The sequence below is a fragment of the Tinamus guttatus genome, unplaced genomic scaffold (assembly GCF_059628265.1).
Source record: "Tinamus guttatus ecotype Peru unplaced genomic scaffold, ASM5962826v1 Tinamus_guttatus_pri_ptg000089l, whole genome shotgun sequence".
Taxonomy (NCBI): domain Eukaryota; kingdom Metazoa; phylum Chordata; class Aves; order Tinamiformes; family Tinamidae; genus Tinamus; species Tinamus guttatus.
Window position 1 is genome coordinate 3519672 of NW_028288623.1, and position 14835 is coordinate 3534506.

At 45.9% G+C, this 14835-nt stretch overlaps 1 protein-coding gene across 1 annotated transcript; it reads left to right on the top strand.

Moving 5' to 3' along the window:
• Positions 1-420: 420 nt before the first annotated feature.
• CRY2 (cryptochrome circadian regulator 2) lies at positions 421-14797 on the top strand. Its single transcript, XM_088520504.1, has 10 exons — positions 421-534; positions 6782-6966; positions 8322-8410; positions 9444-9584; positions 10090-10401; positions 11499-11650; positions 11789-11991; positions 12478-12564; positions 13080-13221; positions 13722-14797. The coding sequence occupies exons 2-9, from the start codon at positions 6849-6851 to the stop codon at positions 13217-13219; spliced, it is 1242 nt and encodes a 413-aa protein (XP_088376630.1). The 5' UTR covers positions 421-534; positions 6782-6848; the 3' UTR covers positions 13220-13221; positions 13722-14797.
• The last annotated feature ends 38 nt before the right edge of the window (positions 14798-14835 follow it).

Sequence of the window (14835 nt, forward strand, 5' to 3'; positions counted from 1 at the left end):
TGAAAAGAATTCCCTGAAATGCTTTTTCTGCAAATGCTGCAACCGATGATAGGTTCACTTTCAGACAATGTGGGTAGCAAAACAAGATGCTTTTAAGGCTTAGTGACTGAGCTGTAGCCTAGGAAGAGGGTTTATGAAGAAGAACTCAAACCTCCCTCTGTGTTTTAAACCTGACTTAAGGAGTTTGCATAGCAGATGCAATGTTTGCAAGAGCTGCTAAAGTTGTTGATTCATCAATTATCTTGAGTCCAACCTGCTCTTCCTCACAGGAACTATATCTGTACTCCCATTACTTAATATTGACTGGAAGGACTTTCTGCCTTCTTCTTTAGCAAATGTACCCTTCTGAGACCATCTTCTGCTTGACAGCTGTGTATTGTGTTTCTTGCAGGAATGGGGAGTTACCCGCCTCACCTTTGAATATGACTCGGAGCCTTTTGGAAAGGAGAGAGACGCCGCTATTGTCAAACTGGCCAAGGAGGCCGGAGTGGAGGTGGTGATAGAAAACTCGCACACGCTGTACGACCTGGACAGGTACGGGGGGGAGCAAGGGCAGGGGTGCTGCCCAGGCCAGGCCGGGATTGTGGCGTCTGGGAAGCTTTCAGCCTCCTCAGCGCGTCGGTAGCCGTGCGTTGCTCGCTGTTATCCCCTGTGAGCCTGGATAGTGTCGACAAGATTACTCTGCACGCTCGCACTTTGGATTAGAGCACGTCAGAGTGCTGACAGTGACGTGAGCGTAAGGAAAGGTGTTGCCTCAAGCTAAGTAAACTCTGTACTTCAGTCATTTAAGTTGGCTGTCTGTGTCCTACTGATTGTTATCCCTGAACTTTTTCTCTCTACATAGACTGCTTTTTTCCACTTCAGTAAGATAAAAATAGTCAAGTTGTTGTCTCAAACAGGTTATGAAGGCACTTTTTTTTTTTTTTTTCAATTGATGGATGTGCCAGTACAGCTTTGAGAAATAGAATAAGCTTATCTGGAGGAAATTTACCGTACTTTAAAACTTGAATGTCTTGTTCTTGTTATGTGTTTGCTGTGCAGTAAGTAGTCTTGCATTGATTCTTAAACTTTTTTTCAGCTATGACTTTGCAGTATACTTCAGCCATATTTCGGTCCTACTCTTACAAGTTGCTTGTTTTTTTTCTTGTTTTGTTTATTTGTTTTCCTTCGGCTGATTTGTGCCAAGAATGTTAAAAGCAGCTTTCCTCCTGTAAGTCTGTTGCACCCATAAAGTCCTGTGGGAAGTAGCTTTTGCAGTTTAGCGCATGATGTGTGGGAATGTTTGAGGTTCTTTTTGAACCAGTCTCTTGAGTGGACATTGCTCTCCCATTTTTGCATTAGAAGAGACCATGAACCATTGCTTCTTCCTCAGTTTTTCTATATCCCTCATACTTCCTTGTGTCATCTTTGTCTCTTCCAGGCTGGAAAATCGTAGGTTACTTGCATTCTGCAGGTGAAATCTGTTATGTATCTCTTCCAATCTTTGTCACTTTTCTTAATAATTCCCGGTTTCTTGAGATGAAGAATAGAGGTGAAAACTGTAGTTGCTGTTCAAGATGTAGGAGCACAATGGATTTATATAGTGCTGTGGTGTTTTCTGTCTTTTTCTACCAGTTGCTACCATTCTGTTGCTTTTGAGCTCTGCTAAATATTCAGCTGATGTTTCAGGGCTTCCTTAATGGCCACAGCTAGTTGAGAGCCGTTTACTATGTAAGTAACGTTAAGATTGCAAAGCAATGCACATGGAGAAACAACATTACCAACACATGAATTTGTGTTGTTTTTCTCAGTTGATCACATGGTATGTAAGTAAGTTCTTCAGTTGCCTTTCATTTTGTTTTATTGCAGAGTAGCTTATATAAGTAAACTTCATCAACTTGCCCCTCGTTGACCCTTTCCTGGTAAAATAGAAGTAATTTCAAGATGTTCAGGTCCTAACTCAGCTCTGTGTGGGATTTCTCCTTCTGTTAGAAAAAAGGCATTCCTGCTCTTTCCTGTCGCTCACCAAGAATCTTCTGTCTGCAAGGATTTTTCCCTTCATCACAAGTCACTTTGGTTTCTTCAAGAATTTTCAGTGGGCCCCCTTGTCAGATGGCTTTTGAAAATCTAGTTAGAGTTCATCAACTGACTCTCCCTTGCCTCATGTCCAAAGATGGATTATATATATGTGTGTGTGTGTATATATATATATATATATATATTTAAGACACCAACTTGCCCTGACCCTAAAATGTATTGCATTTATCTGTACGTTCTCTGATTCTAGTGTTGTTATCTACCAGTTTGCCTAACACAAATATCAGGCATTCTATTCTGTGATCTCACTGATGCTCCTGAAAGGTTTTTTAAACCTAGAGTCATACTTGCTGTTTTTTGGTAGTATTTTGATGGCTTTGAAGAAAGTGTTAAACGCAACTGTAGTAGTTTGGTCATTTCTTGATGTTCTTTAAAAGGCCTGGGTGAATACTCCCTGGTCCTGGCAAGCTCTTACTGTTAAAGCAAAGCTTCATTCTGTAGCATCACCTATCAGCATCCCAGTCTGGCATTTTCAGAGATATCAGCATAGGGGCTACAGGTGTGTGTGTGTGTGTATATATGTGTGTGTACCTATACACACACACACATGTATGTGTATGTGTGTGTGTGTATGTAGTGTGTGTGTGTATATATACACATATATATAAAAGGGGTGCTGCTTTTCTGCGATGCCTGCTTCTTTTGTGCCTTTATCACCTCTTGGCCTTCTAAATATCCCGCAGTGTTTGAAAAGAGAATGTTCACCACCTTTGCTTTTTCGATGTTGTTTCTCAAACCTTCATCTAGGCGGAGGTGCACGCTAGGCGGAGAGGTGCACAAGGGAAGATTTTTGTGGTTTTCACATTCAACATACCAATTACTTCCTCTTCTCCCTCACCCTGTTTTTGTTTGGATTTCAGCTTTCTGAATGATTCTGCCTTCTATGTCCTAACTGATATTGTTCTTCATTTTTTGTGATTTTTTTTTTCTGAAGTCGTTTTGGATAGTTTACGTTCATTTATTGATTTCTACCACCCTCTGCTCCCCACACCCATATGACATATTCAGATAATCTCTGTGTTGCTTGTCAGTGTTTTACCCTTTTGACTCTTTTTTCCTCCTTAGTGAGCTTTGTTAGCTATCTGCAGATCCTTTCCTGAAATAAAAGCCATTATATTTTTGTTACCGCTGCAAGGATGTTAAATCGACGTAAGCCACAGGTGTGGTTAGAGCAGGCCAGTAATTAAATAACACTTTCAGCTAGATCCTGCCCAGTGCCTAGGATGAAATTATGAATTGCTTCTCCTTCTTGTGGTTCTTGATTAATTGCTCCATGTAAGTCATTCATGGCATCTAGAAAATTGTTGTTGCCAGGCCTTGAAGTGTGACATTTACCCACTCTATGTGGAAGTCTCCAGTTACTGTGGTAGTATATTTCTAATACTGCATTTCTCCTAAAAGCTTGTCAGATCAAGCATGTTGCCCTACAGGCTTACTATCCAACCTTCACATCAAAATATATGTTATCTCTATCCCTATGGAAAATACTCCTATGCTCAGATTGTGGAAGTGAGACAGCAAAGATAATCTTGTAGGTAGCAGCTTAGCCTGCTCAAAGCCTTTATTTGACAATTACTCTGCCTGACAACATCCAGCTGACAACTTGTTCTGCCCCTTTTCTGGATCTCCACAGTTTGCCTTCCTGAGGATTTCAATCTGCTGTAGTTTGATTGCTGGTGGTCAGCGTTGGGTCCTGGGCAGCTTGGGTCCTGCTGGGCAGAGCAGTTCAAGCCAGAAAGGAGCCCTGTGGGCTTGCTTTTGTAATATGCATCAGGAGCTGTTTTACACCCAGCATTTTAGCATATGGTTGAAAATATAAGTAGATGCTTTTTAATAGGAGTGTGTACTGATTTAAATGAACTAAGGTTGGGGGAAGTTTGCATACTCTGGTAGTTTTGTAATAGATAGATACCCCATACCAAAAACTGTTTCATTTCCCATCTAAAAAGTTTCTAACTTCAATCTGTTGAATCCCATTACCCTTGTCTGTCTAGCATGGTGATTTAGCATGAGATGTTTTCTCCCTGCATTGATGCTTAGCCTGTGATCAAGGCACTCAGTTTTTCACTCACCTGTGTGTGTGTGATTCGCTGGAAGTGGAATAGTCGACCTGTGCCCAGTATCTGTTTTGTGGCATATCTGCCAGTTATCCTCCACCTCCTCTGTGAATCTGAAGAAAAGCTGCTTGTTTCATGTGTGCACAGCCCTACACAAGCCCTCTGGAGAAAGGATTTAGCCTTTGTTAGCTTATGCAATTGTTCTGATCTAACTGAACAGTGTGTGTGAATCAGGAGTGTGGTGCAGTGTGGAGCAGCCTAATGCTGAGTGTTGGCAGCCAGCTCTTCTGCGCAGGAAGAAGCGGGTGGGAGCACATTCGGTCTCCTGACAGAATGGAGCCCTGGCATTTGCAAGCTGAGGTGTCATGTTTGTGAGGAAAGCAGCTTTCTCCAGACTGCTAATCATCCCACTGGGGCACTGCCACAGAGGCTTGAATCAGAAACTGGTGCCCGTGGGGGTGTGATTAGAAATCTGCAGATGCTGTGTCTGTCCTGGATGACTGCAGGATGCTGAATAGCCCTAGTGGTGCCAGAACTGTGTTTGGTCAGGTTTTGGTTGCCCTCTGTCTTGAGGGCTGTGGAATAATCAAAAACATATGGGTGCTGTCAGATAATGCTGGGCAGTAAATCACTAATCTGGTAGCACCACCATTTTACATGTGCTCACTGATAACAGAAAGGTTAGGTGTTGTGTGATGAATAAAACAGCTCTACTCTTCTGTGTTAGTCTTCCAGTTTGGAAGATTCGATCCAATTACTGTCTGTTTGCAAAAGCTTTAGCTGTGAATCTCAGACATGACATAATACTGTGTATCTTGGAGTGAGGTGCAGCATAACAGATCTGCGGAAGAGGGCTGAAAAAGGAGGTAGTGTTAAAGCAGCAGCTTCTCCTGTCCTTCTGTGTCTCAGGACAAACACTGCAGTTCTGTCACGTTTTCCTCTCGGGATACTGAGCTCCGCTGAAAACCCACAAGCCTATCTCAGGTGCTTGCTGTAACTGAAAAGGCCTCGTTTTCCGTCCTGCAGCAATGCTGATCTTTCAGCAATCCCTATGAACTGATGGTCTTGTATGAGGTCCCAGTCTTTCAAGCAAGCAGCAGGAAAGTTTTGGTGGATAGTATTCGTGAGAGCTCATGGTCTCTTAGTATAGGTCTCTTGGTATAGTACACAGAGATAACCAGCCAAAACACACGTCTCTGAAAGCGTAGGAGATGCCTTCTGGTGTGAAGGTTGCCTCAGAAGGGGCTCCCCTGGGTATCTTAACTTGAAAGAGTGGAAGAAGAGGGTGCTGAGAAACACCATAATCGTATTTAGTCTTACACTAAATTTACTGATCTCCGTGTTCTCTGCGCACCGGTATAACTGGCACTGTCCTTCCCCTGCTCATTAGTGTCTTTTTCTCCCAATGGGTGCAGCTTATTGTGTAGAAAAATTAGAAGAAACTGCAGGAGGCTTCATTTGAAATCACTTTAATCTTTGCAACCGTGCTGCCTCCTTTAAAGTCTCCCTTCTTCTCCACCCACAGCGTTGGGTGCCGGGGTCGTGTGGAGGCAGCGACGTGCGGAGCAGGGCAGAGCCGCCCTCCCCGCTGGCCGTGGTGCGCGGGGAAGCTGGGTCACTACGGAGCACACGTGAGCAGGGCTCGGCAAGGCCGCCATGGCGTGTCGCTCCTCCTCGCTACACGTGCCTCCCTGGGGGAAGGGGAAGGCACATGGCGCCTGCTGGAACGCTCGCCCGCCTTCAGGCCCTTGCGTAAGCTGTTGACTAGTGGGTGGGGAAGGCTGCTCTGGTGCAGCTCGTGTGTGAGCTGTGAGCTTGGCTGCCTCAGCTTTATGTAATGCTGGCGATCCCCGTGCTGTCTGCTCTGCTGTTAACTCCTTCCCCTCCTCGCAGAAGCGCAAGTTAAAAATATCATGGGGAAACCTGCCTCAGCCAGGAGATCCCCCTGGGGCCTTTCTGCTCAGTGTCCCAAGGAAAATAAGGCTGCATGGCCCAGCAAGTTGTGGATACTTAGTGATGTGGAGGAGAGGGGAATTGTGACCATCCTGCTGCCGTGACCTGACGGGTCTGCTCTGCTCATGACCTTACAGAGCTGGGGAGGAAGGGGGATTTCTCTAAGTACAAGGAGGGAGAGGAATGACGCAGACTAGGATTTGTCTCATCTGAGATGGGTGGAGGAGGGGACACTAACAGTGGGACTTGCTGTGTTGAGAGGGGAGGAAGTCAGGACAGAGACAGGCTGGGATATCTTCAGGGTGGAGAGGAGCAGGTGCAGGTCTGGGATTTGTCATTCTGGGGACACAGAGCAACCAGATTGAGGTTCCCTACGGGGGAAAGAAGTGGAGAACTCTGGGAGAGACCTGATGTGAAGCCTGATTCAGCTGCTTCTGTGTTGTATTTTTCATGGAGATGGATTAATGTGTTTGTTTGTTTATTAGTAAGTTTTGTTTTTTCTTTTTTCCTTTTTTTTTTTTTTTTTTTAAATTCCTTTCAAGGGACTTGTCAGGAGGAGCCCAGATCTGTACAGGATTTCTGTACTGGAAGTGAAAGGCTATTGGGAGCTGTATGCAGTTTAACTGTTATTCCCTTGTCTCTTCTGTGGGAGCAAGGCTGTGTGGTAAATGTCATCTCATTTATTTTGTCTCCAGAATAATTGAGCTGAATGGCCACAAACCACCCCTCACCTACAAGCGCTTCCAGGCTATCATTAGCCGTATGGAGCTCCCCAAGAAGCCGGTGAGCAGCATAGTAAGTCAGCAGATGGAAACGTGTAAAGTGGACATACAGGAGAACCATGACGACGTGTATGGAGTCCCATCCCTGGAGGAGCTGGGTATGTGTTAGAGTGAAGGCAAGGGTTAAATACGAGCAGAAACGGGCTCCACTGAAACGTGTTTCTGATGGCTGGCATGCACCCAGGACAGCTCCAGTGTTCTCCTCTGACCCGAGTTGCCCCTAGCTGTGGAAGCAGCATTTGATTGTTAGAGGCTGTTGGAGTCTGTGAAAACAGACTGCTCCCCCTAGCACTGCAGTCACTGAGGGCAACATCCCTGTTAGCATTGCTCTCAAACGCTCTGCGTCTGTCCTAGTGCCCTCCCTGCTGCTAAGAATGTGTAACCACTGTTATCAGTGTCTCGTGTCCACACCAGCTGCTTGCTCCTTGTTACAGTCCCTGGCAGGTTTCGTAATAGACCTGAAGAGATGAGCTAACCATGTGCCAGACTCGGATCACTTCACTCACTTGTTTCCAAGCAGCACCAATTTGGGAGCTTAATGAGACCAAAGATACTACTGAAATTACTTCGATCCATCCTGCTAGCCCTTTCAGTTCTTGGAAAGTCAGGGTTTGCTTCCTCCTTCCTAGATGCTTTTGGTTTATTTGTTTCCTGTGGAGAAGGAGGCTGAAGGGAGTGGTGCAGTGAGGCCTATATCAGGGATATGATTTTAAAGGCAAGGAAATTAAGGGTTAATGCAGAATACTGCCTGCATGCCCGTGATGCTGGAGGCTTGATACCAGTTTCTTGAGGGTATCACCTTGGTACCTTGAGGCACAATTTAAGCAGTCGCGGAGAAAGAGATCTTCACAACAGGAGGGTTGCAGTCCTTGGCAGATCATTTTTCCCTAATGTCTGACCTAATACGTGCAGACTTACAGTGCTCTGCTTGCCTCCAGCAGAGGCCCTGCTACTATGAGCCTAGAGCAGTGCATTGGTTCTGAAAACTAATGAAATGTAGCTCTTTGGCGCTATTCCAGCACCTCCTGTCAGAAGAACTGGAGCCCTTAGCAGACTCTTTAGTGAGCTGCTGGTATTTTGTAGCTGGATATTTTGTAAGTCAAAACTGTGGGGCAGATGTTCCCTCTGCCAAGCCTTCTGGCCCTTGGAGCAGAGCCCTGTGGGTAACACTAATTCACAAGGGTGCCAGTGTGGGAGCAACGGGGTAAGAAGTCCCCAAAAGGCAGAAGTCCCCTGAAGCCTTGCAGGGACAGGCTCTTGTTCTGCAGTGGTGTAAAAAGGTTTTCCCCATACTCCAAATGCCTGCTGTTGAAGGACTAGAGCAGCAAGTCTGCCAAGGCAGCTCAACTAAATGCTATAATATTCAGCATGTTTTAATGTTTGTCATGCTTGAATATCATTTGTTTCTTTTGTCTAGAATTGTCTTCAAATCATACCAAATTCTTTCCCTCAGGTTTCCCCACAGATGGCCTTGCCCCTGCAGTTTGGCAAGGAGGGGAGACAGAAGCCTTGGCACGGCTGGATAAACATTTGGAAAGAAAGGTATCCATGATATTTAAGTGGTCATTTCTTCAGGCAGTAGCCTAAATTAAAAATGTTTAGAATTGGCCGTCATCCTCTTTTCTTGCTTTTTTCTAGCAGCAAAGCATTCCCCTGCAGGAGGGGGCTCTGATACTGTTGCAGTACACTTGATCTTGGTTGTATGTAGAGCCAGGAGCTCCCCTTCTGGGCTACACGAAACCCAGAGAAGTAGAGCTGTGTATTAATTATGTTGCTGTGAGAAGCACCTGGGACTCTCTCTTTTCTATCACTCCTTTCATTTCCTTTAGAGGAATGCAGACTTGGAGAATCTCCTATAAATTTGCTTGGTCTGTGCCTCGCATTGCATACCATCTTCTCTTGTCTGTGGGAGGTATTAGCAGGGGTATGTGCTCATAAAAGAATTCCTTCCTATTGCACGTCTGTCTTGGCGTATTTCACTAATTGATATTCCGTTAGCCCCTAGCTGAAATAGCAGATCCCTTCTGTGGTCTTTGCCATCATACTGTATGCGTAAGGCAAAAAGTATTAGAGTAATGAAATGTGTTCTTTGTGGAGAGGTATGGCTTTAACCGCTTGTGTCTTTTTAATACCAGAGAGCTAGGTGATTGGTGTAGAACTCAAAGTATGAAATCTGGTATTGGAGAAGGAACAAACCTTCAACATCAAATGCACAACAAGGAGCTCTGAACTTCCTTAGATTATCTCATTCCACCCACAAGATAGGCAGGATTGGACATAAACAATTGCATTACCATGTGTCCCTAAAAGATCTCAGGGTTATTAGCCAGGCATGCAATGCAAATTTAGCCCTTTTCTGGGCCAAAATGACTAACCGGCTCAAATCCTGGTGGAGCAACTGTTTTGTGTTCCTTGAATTAGCATGTGGGGGCTGGAATTGCCCACTGCATATCTCTCAAAGCAGTGACTGGAAATGAATAGAAGAGGCCTGAGTGACCTCACCACCTTCAAAGAGGCCTGTTCATTGCAGTGTGTGACAGGTTTTCTTTGCCTTGTTTCTCCTGAATATGTCTAGGCATGGGTTGCAAACTACGAACGACCAAGGATGAATGCCAATTCTTTGCTGGCCAGCCCCACAGGCCTGAGTCCCTACCTGCGTTTCGGCTGCTTGTCCTGCCGCTTATTTTATTATCGTCTCTGGGAGCTGTATAAGAAGGTAAGACAAAAGGAAATCCGGAAGTGTTCGTCTGGAGAGCAGGCTGGGTTTGCGCACGGCAGGATTTTGTCTCCCAAAGAGTGTGCCAGAACAGCTGCAGGAGCTGCTGTTGCCTACTTTGTGTCCGACCCTTGAGCAAAGCTTATTTCTGCTACAGAAGAGGTTCTTGGGTGACAAAATTGCTGCTATGTGTAGTTGAGCAGACTGTCTTAGATCCTGTTCTTCAGCTGGGCCTCCTAGATCATCAGCTGTGTGGAGCTTTTCGCTGTTAGTTGCTGTTGGTGGTTCAGATCTCTTTTGTTGTACTGAATGAGCTAAAACTCATGAGTTAATGTTACAAGCTGGGGTTTCTGGTAAGGTATGAACTGAAAGTGAACTCCACTCTGGCAGCTGCCTGTAACTAACTTGGTGGGAATCGCGTGTATGAATGTGTGGATGGCTTACAGCTCTGCCTTGTGAAACCGCTGTCCCCTCTGTGTGACTCCTCTTGTTGTCCCCTCTGCAGGTGAAGCGCAACAGCACACCCCCCCTCTCCCTGTATGGACAGCTCCTCTGGCGGGAATTCTTTTACACCGCAGCCACCAACAACCCTAAGTTTGATCGCATGGAAGGGAACCCCATCTGCATCCAGATCCCCTGGGACAGGAATCCTGAAGCCTTGGCAAAGTGGGCAGAGGGCAAGACAGGCTTCCCTTGGATTGATGCAATCATGACGCAGCTGAGGCAGGAAGGATGGATCCACCATCTGGCCAGGCATGCCGTGGCCTGCTTCCTAACCAGGGGCGACCTCTGGATCAGCTGGGAGTCGGGTGTCAGGGTGAGTCTTTCATTTCTAGAGGTTTGCAGGCGACCGTAAGGAAAACAAAGTCTCCCTGGCACTCCCTGCAAGGATGGGAATACAGGTATGGCTTTCACTTGACAAGCAGAAGTCGCGTGGAGGAAGATTTGCTAGTGGGCTCTTGGCCAGCCAGCAGCTTGACTTCGTGCTGCCCTCTGCCATGAGGGTTCTGGAAGTAAAGAGTCTCCAGTAACCTCTAAGTAAAAATCAGTGGGATCCACTAGTAAATATGGCCTGAGGGTGGGGGATTTATGTGTGTGTGTGTTTGTGCGTGTGTGTGTGTGTGTTGCGTGCACACGTTTGTATAAAAGTGCTCTCAGCCCATCCATTTTCTTTGCAAGTTCCATGGCTCTTTATAACTGGATCTTTCTCCTCACTGTATAATCCATCACCATGCCGGTCAGGAAAGGCTCCATGACTGAAATCTGAGTCTAGAGTCTCTCGTGGAAAGAGGTAAAAGATCCACCTTTTGGGATGTTTCAAGGGTCAGACAGCTCAAAACTACTGAGTATACCTAAGACCTATACCAAAAGGAGAAAAAAAAAAAAAAAAAAAAGACATCGTCTTACAATCTGGAAGTATATTTTAGGATTGGATGTTGAAAGCACAATTTCCATGCATGGATGTGAGTATACTGCTGAACCCTGGTGCTTACCAAGACACGGGTGCTGAGCTCTGGGATCCTCAGAGATGCTTTTCCTTCTTTTTTCATCCTTGTTCTTCTATGCGGCATCTCTCAGCTTTCCAGGGTCAATGCTTTGCACTTCATAGGTCTCCCAGGTTAGGATCAATACTCGAGGATTGCTGTAACACTAAGCAGTAGTTTAGTCTTTAGCTGCATGAGACATTAACCAGCATTTTATCGGTGTGAGCAGACAGGGCCTCCCTATGCGAAAATGTCAGGAAGCGGGATCTATTGACCAGCTTCAGCCAGCAGGTCACCTCTTTGTTGCTCTTTGCTTCCTCACTGTCCTCAGACAGCTTGGCACCTGCCATCTGAAATAGCTTCTTGGTACCTCCTCCAGCACAGAGGAACTCGTGGCTGCTCTCACTGCCTTTTCTTCCAATTGCTGCAGGTATTTGATGAGTTGTTGCTGGACGCGGATTTCAGCGTGAATGCAGGCAGCTGGATGTGGCTTTCGTGCAGTGCGTTCTTCCAGCAGTTCTTCCACTGTTACTGCCCCGTGGGCTTTGGGCGACGCACAGACCCCAGTGGTGACTACGTTAAGTAAGTAATGTGACCCGAGCTTCCTTCTGGCTTGACCTCCAAGCTGAAGTTGTTACTAGCTGGTAGATGCATGGCACTTCGTGCGTTGTGAACCCTGCTCTTTAAGTGATGTTGTGCATCGTTTTACCTGTGCCGTAGGCGGTATCTGCCCAAGTTAAAGGGCTTCCCTTCACGGTATATCTACGAACCCTGGAATGCTCCAGAGTCTGTGCAGAAGGCAGCCAAGTGCATCATTGGGGTGGACTACCCCAAACCCATGGTGAACCATGCAGAGACCAGCCGGCTGAACATTGAACGCATGAAGCAGATCTACCAGCAGCTGTCACGCTACAGGGGACTGTGTAAGTGCTAAGATCTGTGTGAGACTGCCTTCACCAGCAAACAGGATGCTGGGAGGATCGTGATGTGAAATACATAGCACCCGTGTCCCTGGCCAATCCTTGCAAGAGGAAGGAGTCTGCCTTTCCAAGGAAAGACTCAACTGGGTCTTTAAACAGCTCAAAGCAGGATTTGATTAGTCTTTTGTGAGCTGGTGGTAAAGGTCCTGTTTAGTCCCTGTGCCACCACTGGTCCATTCTTCCCCTTGGGAAAACTAGGCAGGGCATCCTAAATGAATGTGCTGCTAAATCATGGTGCCTGTGGCCAGCACTGGCTGAGCAGAGCTCTGAACTCATCAATATCCCCAATGAGTCAGATATATGTATGGCTTGTGTACTGATAGTGCTGACCATCACTAGATATTTCAATGGAAGGGCTCTTGTTCTGTCTCCCTAATACCACCAAATTTCTTGTTTCTCAACCGTGATCCTCCTGATTTCCTTCCTTAGGCTTACTGGCATCAGTCCCTTGTGTGGAAGATCTCAGTGGCCAAGTTGCAGACCCAGCTTTAGGGCAGAGCAGCAGTACGAGTACAGGTGAGTTGGAGCTACTTGTCTGAGATATAGTTTCACGGGGACTTAGAGGCTGTGGGCAGGAGAGTAAAATTCTCTTCTAATGAGAAAAGGATGTGTAGCTATGAAAACAGATCACATTCACCTTACTTCAGGCTTTCTTCAGAACTTTTCAGTGAGCCTTCATTCCTAAGAGAGCTGCAGAGGAAGAATTCACTAAAATGAGTATTTAATTGCCAGTTTGGGATCCTATGCAACCACTTAATGGAAAAGTACTGGTCGCTGTAGGCCTACTTGGGTATAATTAAGCTGTTCCCCAGAAAAGGAGAATAGCTTTGGGTGTGTTCTGAAAGTCTTGGTTATCCTGTTTTGAATGAAATTTGTAAAAAGTGAACCTTCAAGGAGGCTGTGACAGTGTTTCCTTGTGTTAATAAAGTGCAATTCTCCTGCCTCAGCTCTGTGGCACATTAGAAACTCAGGGGAGTTGTGAGGAGATCAAGGGCAGAGGAAATGTTGCAATGACTTTTCTTCCTATACAGTGATGAGAGCACCACAGTCTGACCAGGCTTCTCCAAAGCGCAAGCATGAGGGAGCAGAAGAGCTGTGCACTGAAGAGCTGTACAAACGAGCCAAAGTGGGAAGTCTCCCTGCTCCAGAGATCCCTGGCAAGAGCTTGTGACTGTGAGTAGTCCCTGCCGTGGTCTGGCTCAAACCATCTTGTTTTGACGGTTATCAAGAACCAGTTAGCAATCTTAATTTGTTCCCTGAATTTTAAGGTATAATATTGATGTGCTTGAGGGCATGGATACTGACTGTAGTTTCATACTCTGTAATTTGTCAGTGACTGCCTTCTGGTTGTTCTGCATTTGCTTGATAAGTTATTTAACCCATAGTACAGCAGAATACTTTATTACTAGAGCAATTATGGAGCAGAGTTAGTTATTCTTGGATTTGTTCCTAAAAGGCTTCTTCCCATTCTACAGAATGGGGTTGGAGCCAGGTTTGCTCAGGTGGTGAGGGTAGAGGGTGGAGGAGGGGGCTGGCAGGTGAGTCCTATTTCTAGTCATCTGCCTGAAATGCTCCAGATAGCAGCAGGGAAGGAGCTGGCCATGTGTTTTGCCAGTTCCCTTTTCACTGTAATGGGGGAATCAAAGCAAACTCTTTTCTCCTTTTTCCTGCAGCCAGCGTCAGGCAGCTCACAGATGAGGAGCAAGTGCTGAAGAGATGACAAGAATTGAAGTTGGGACTGTTGCCTTGCAGGGAATGGAACTTGAGAGCCGCAACAGAAAACCTGGGGTGTCTCATGTAAATGTGTAATACCAGTAGCTGCCACAAAAGGGCACCAAATCGCTTGTGCTTAGGGATATTTGGCTTTCTGGCCTGCCAAATATATTTCTTCTCAGCCAAGCTCAGCCAGGCCCATGTAAAGGGGGCAAGAGCTTTCTACCAACTTGTTCACCTCCGGGTGTAACTTTCTGACAATGAATCAGTGCATGTGATTTTGTGCATTGATATGGAGCTGCATCTCAGAAGTAATGAATGCCCATTCTCACTGCTGGTACCAGGCAATGAGGTGGGCCAAGGTTATAGTAGAAGTTGAGGAGGAAGCTACTAGAATATCAAGAGTAGTGTCCATCTAAAAGGACAGGAAAATCTCAATGTTTGTTAAGTTAGACTGGCAGGGGTATAAATGCTTTCTGAATACATCAAGATCATACATGTGTGGGATGGAAAATAAATGAAGGGCAATTGCAGCAAATGAACAAATTGATATGAATGCTTTTTGCAATAGAAAGGCACTTAAAACTGCAGTAGTGAGATTCTTTTGCAGAGAGGTTGAGCCATAGTGCTCTTTCCTGGAATAGACAGCTGGAGAGCAGCTTGATACCCAGGGGGAGACGCTCAGAAGGAGGATTATTTGTAGAATAAGACCATGATTTGGTATGGTTAAAGCAGTGTCCAAGAAACTTGCTGCTCCAAATAGCAAAAGGAGCTCCTCTTGGTGGAGGAAACAGTCTGGGGATCTGGTGTCTAGTGCGTTTCCGTCTCTGAGCAATAGCCCTTTCGAAGGAAGCTCTCAGTGTCTGGTGTGTAGCCTGTAGAGTGCCTAGTGCTGGTGGAGTGTGGGTTGCACAGCAGCTTCTCGAAGTGAGTCTTCCTTGGGCTCTGTCCATTGTCTGTTCTGTGTGCATGTTTGCTCCCTCCTGTATTAGCATCTGTGTGTTGAGTTTGTATAGAGTATAACCCCAAAACCTCATATCCTGTGCAGTACACTTTCCTGTTCACACTCACATC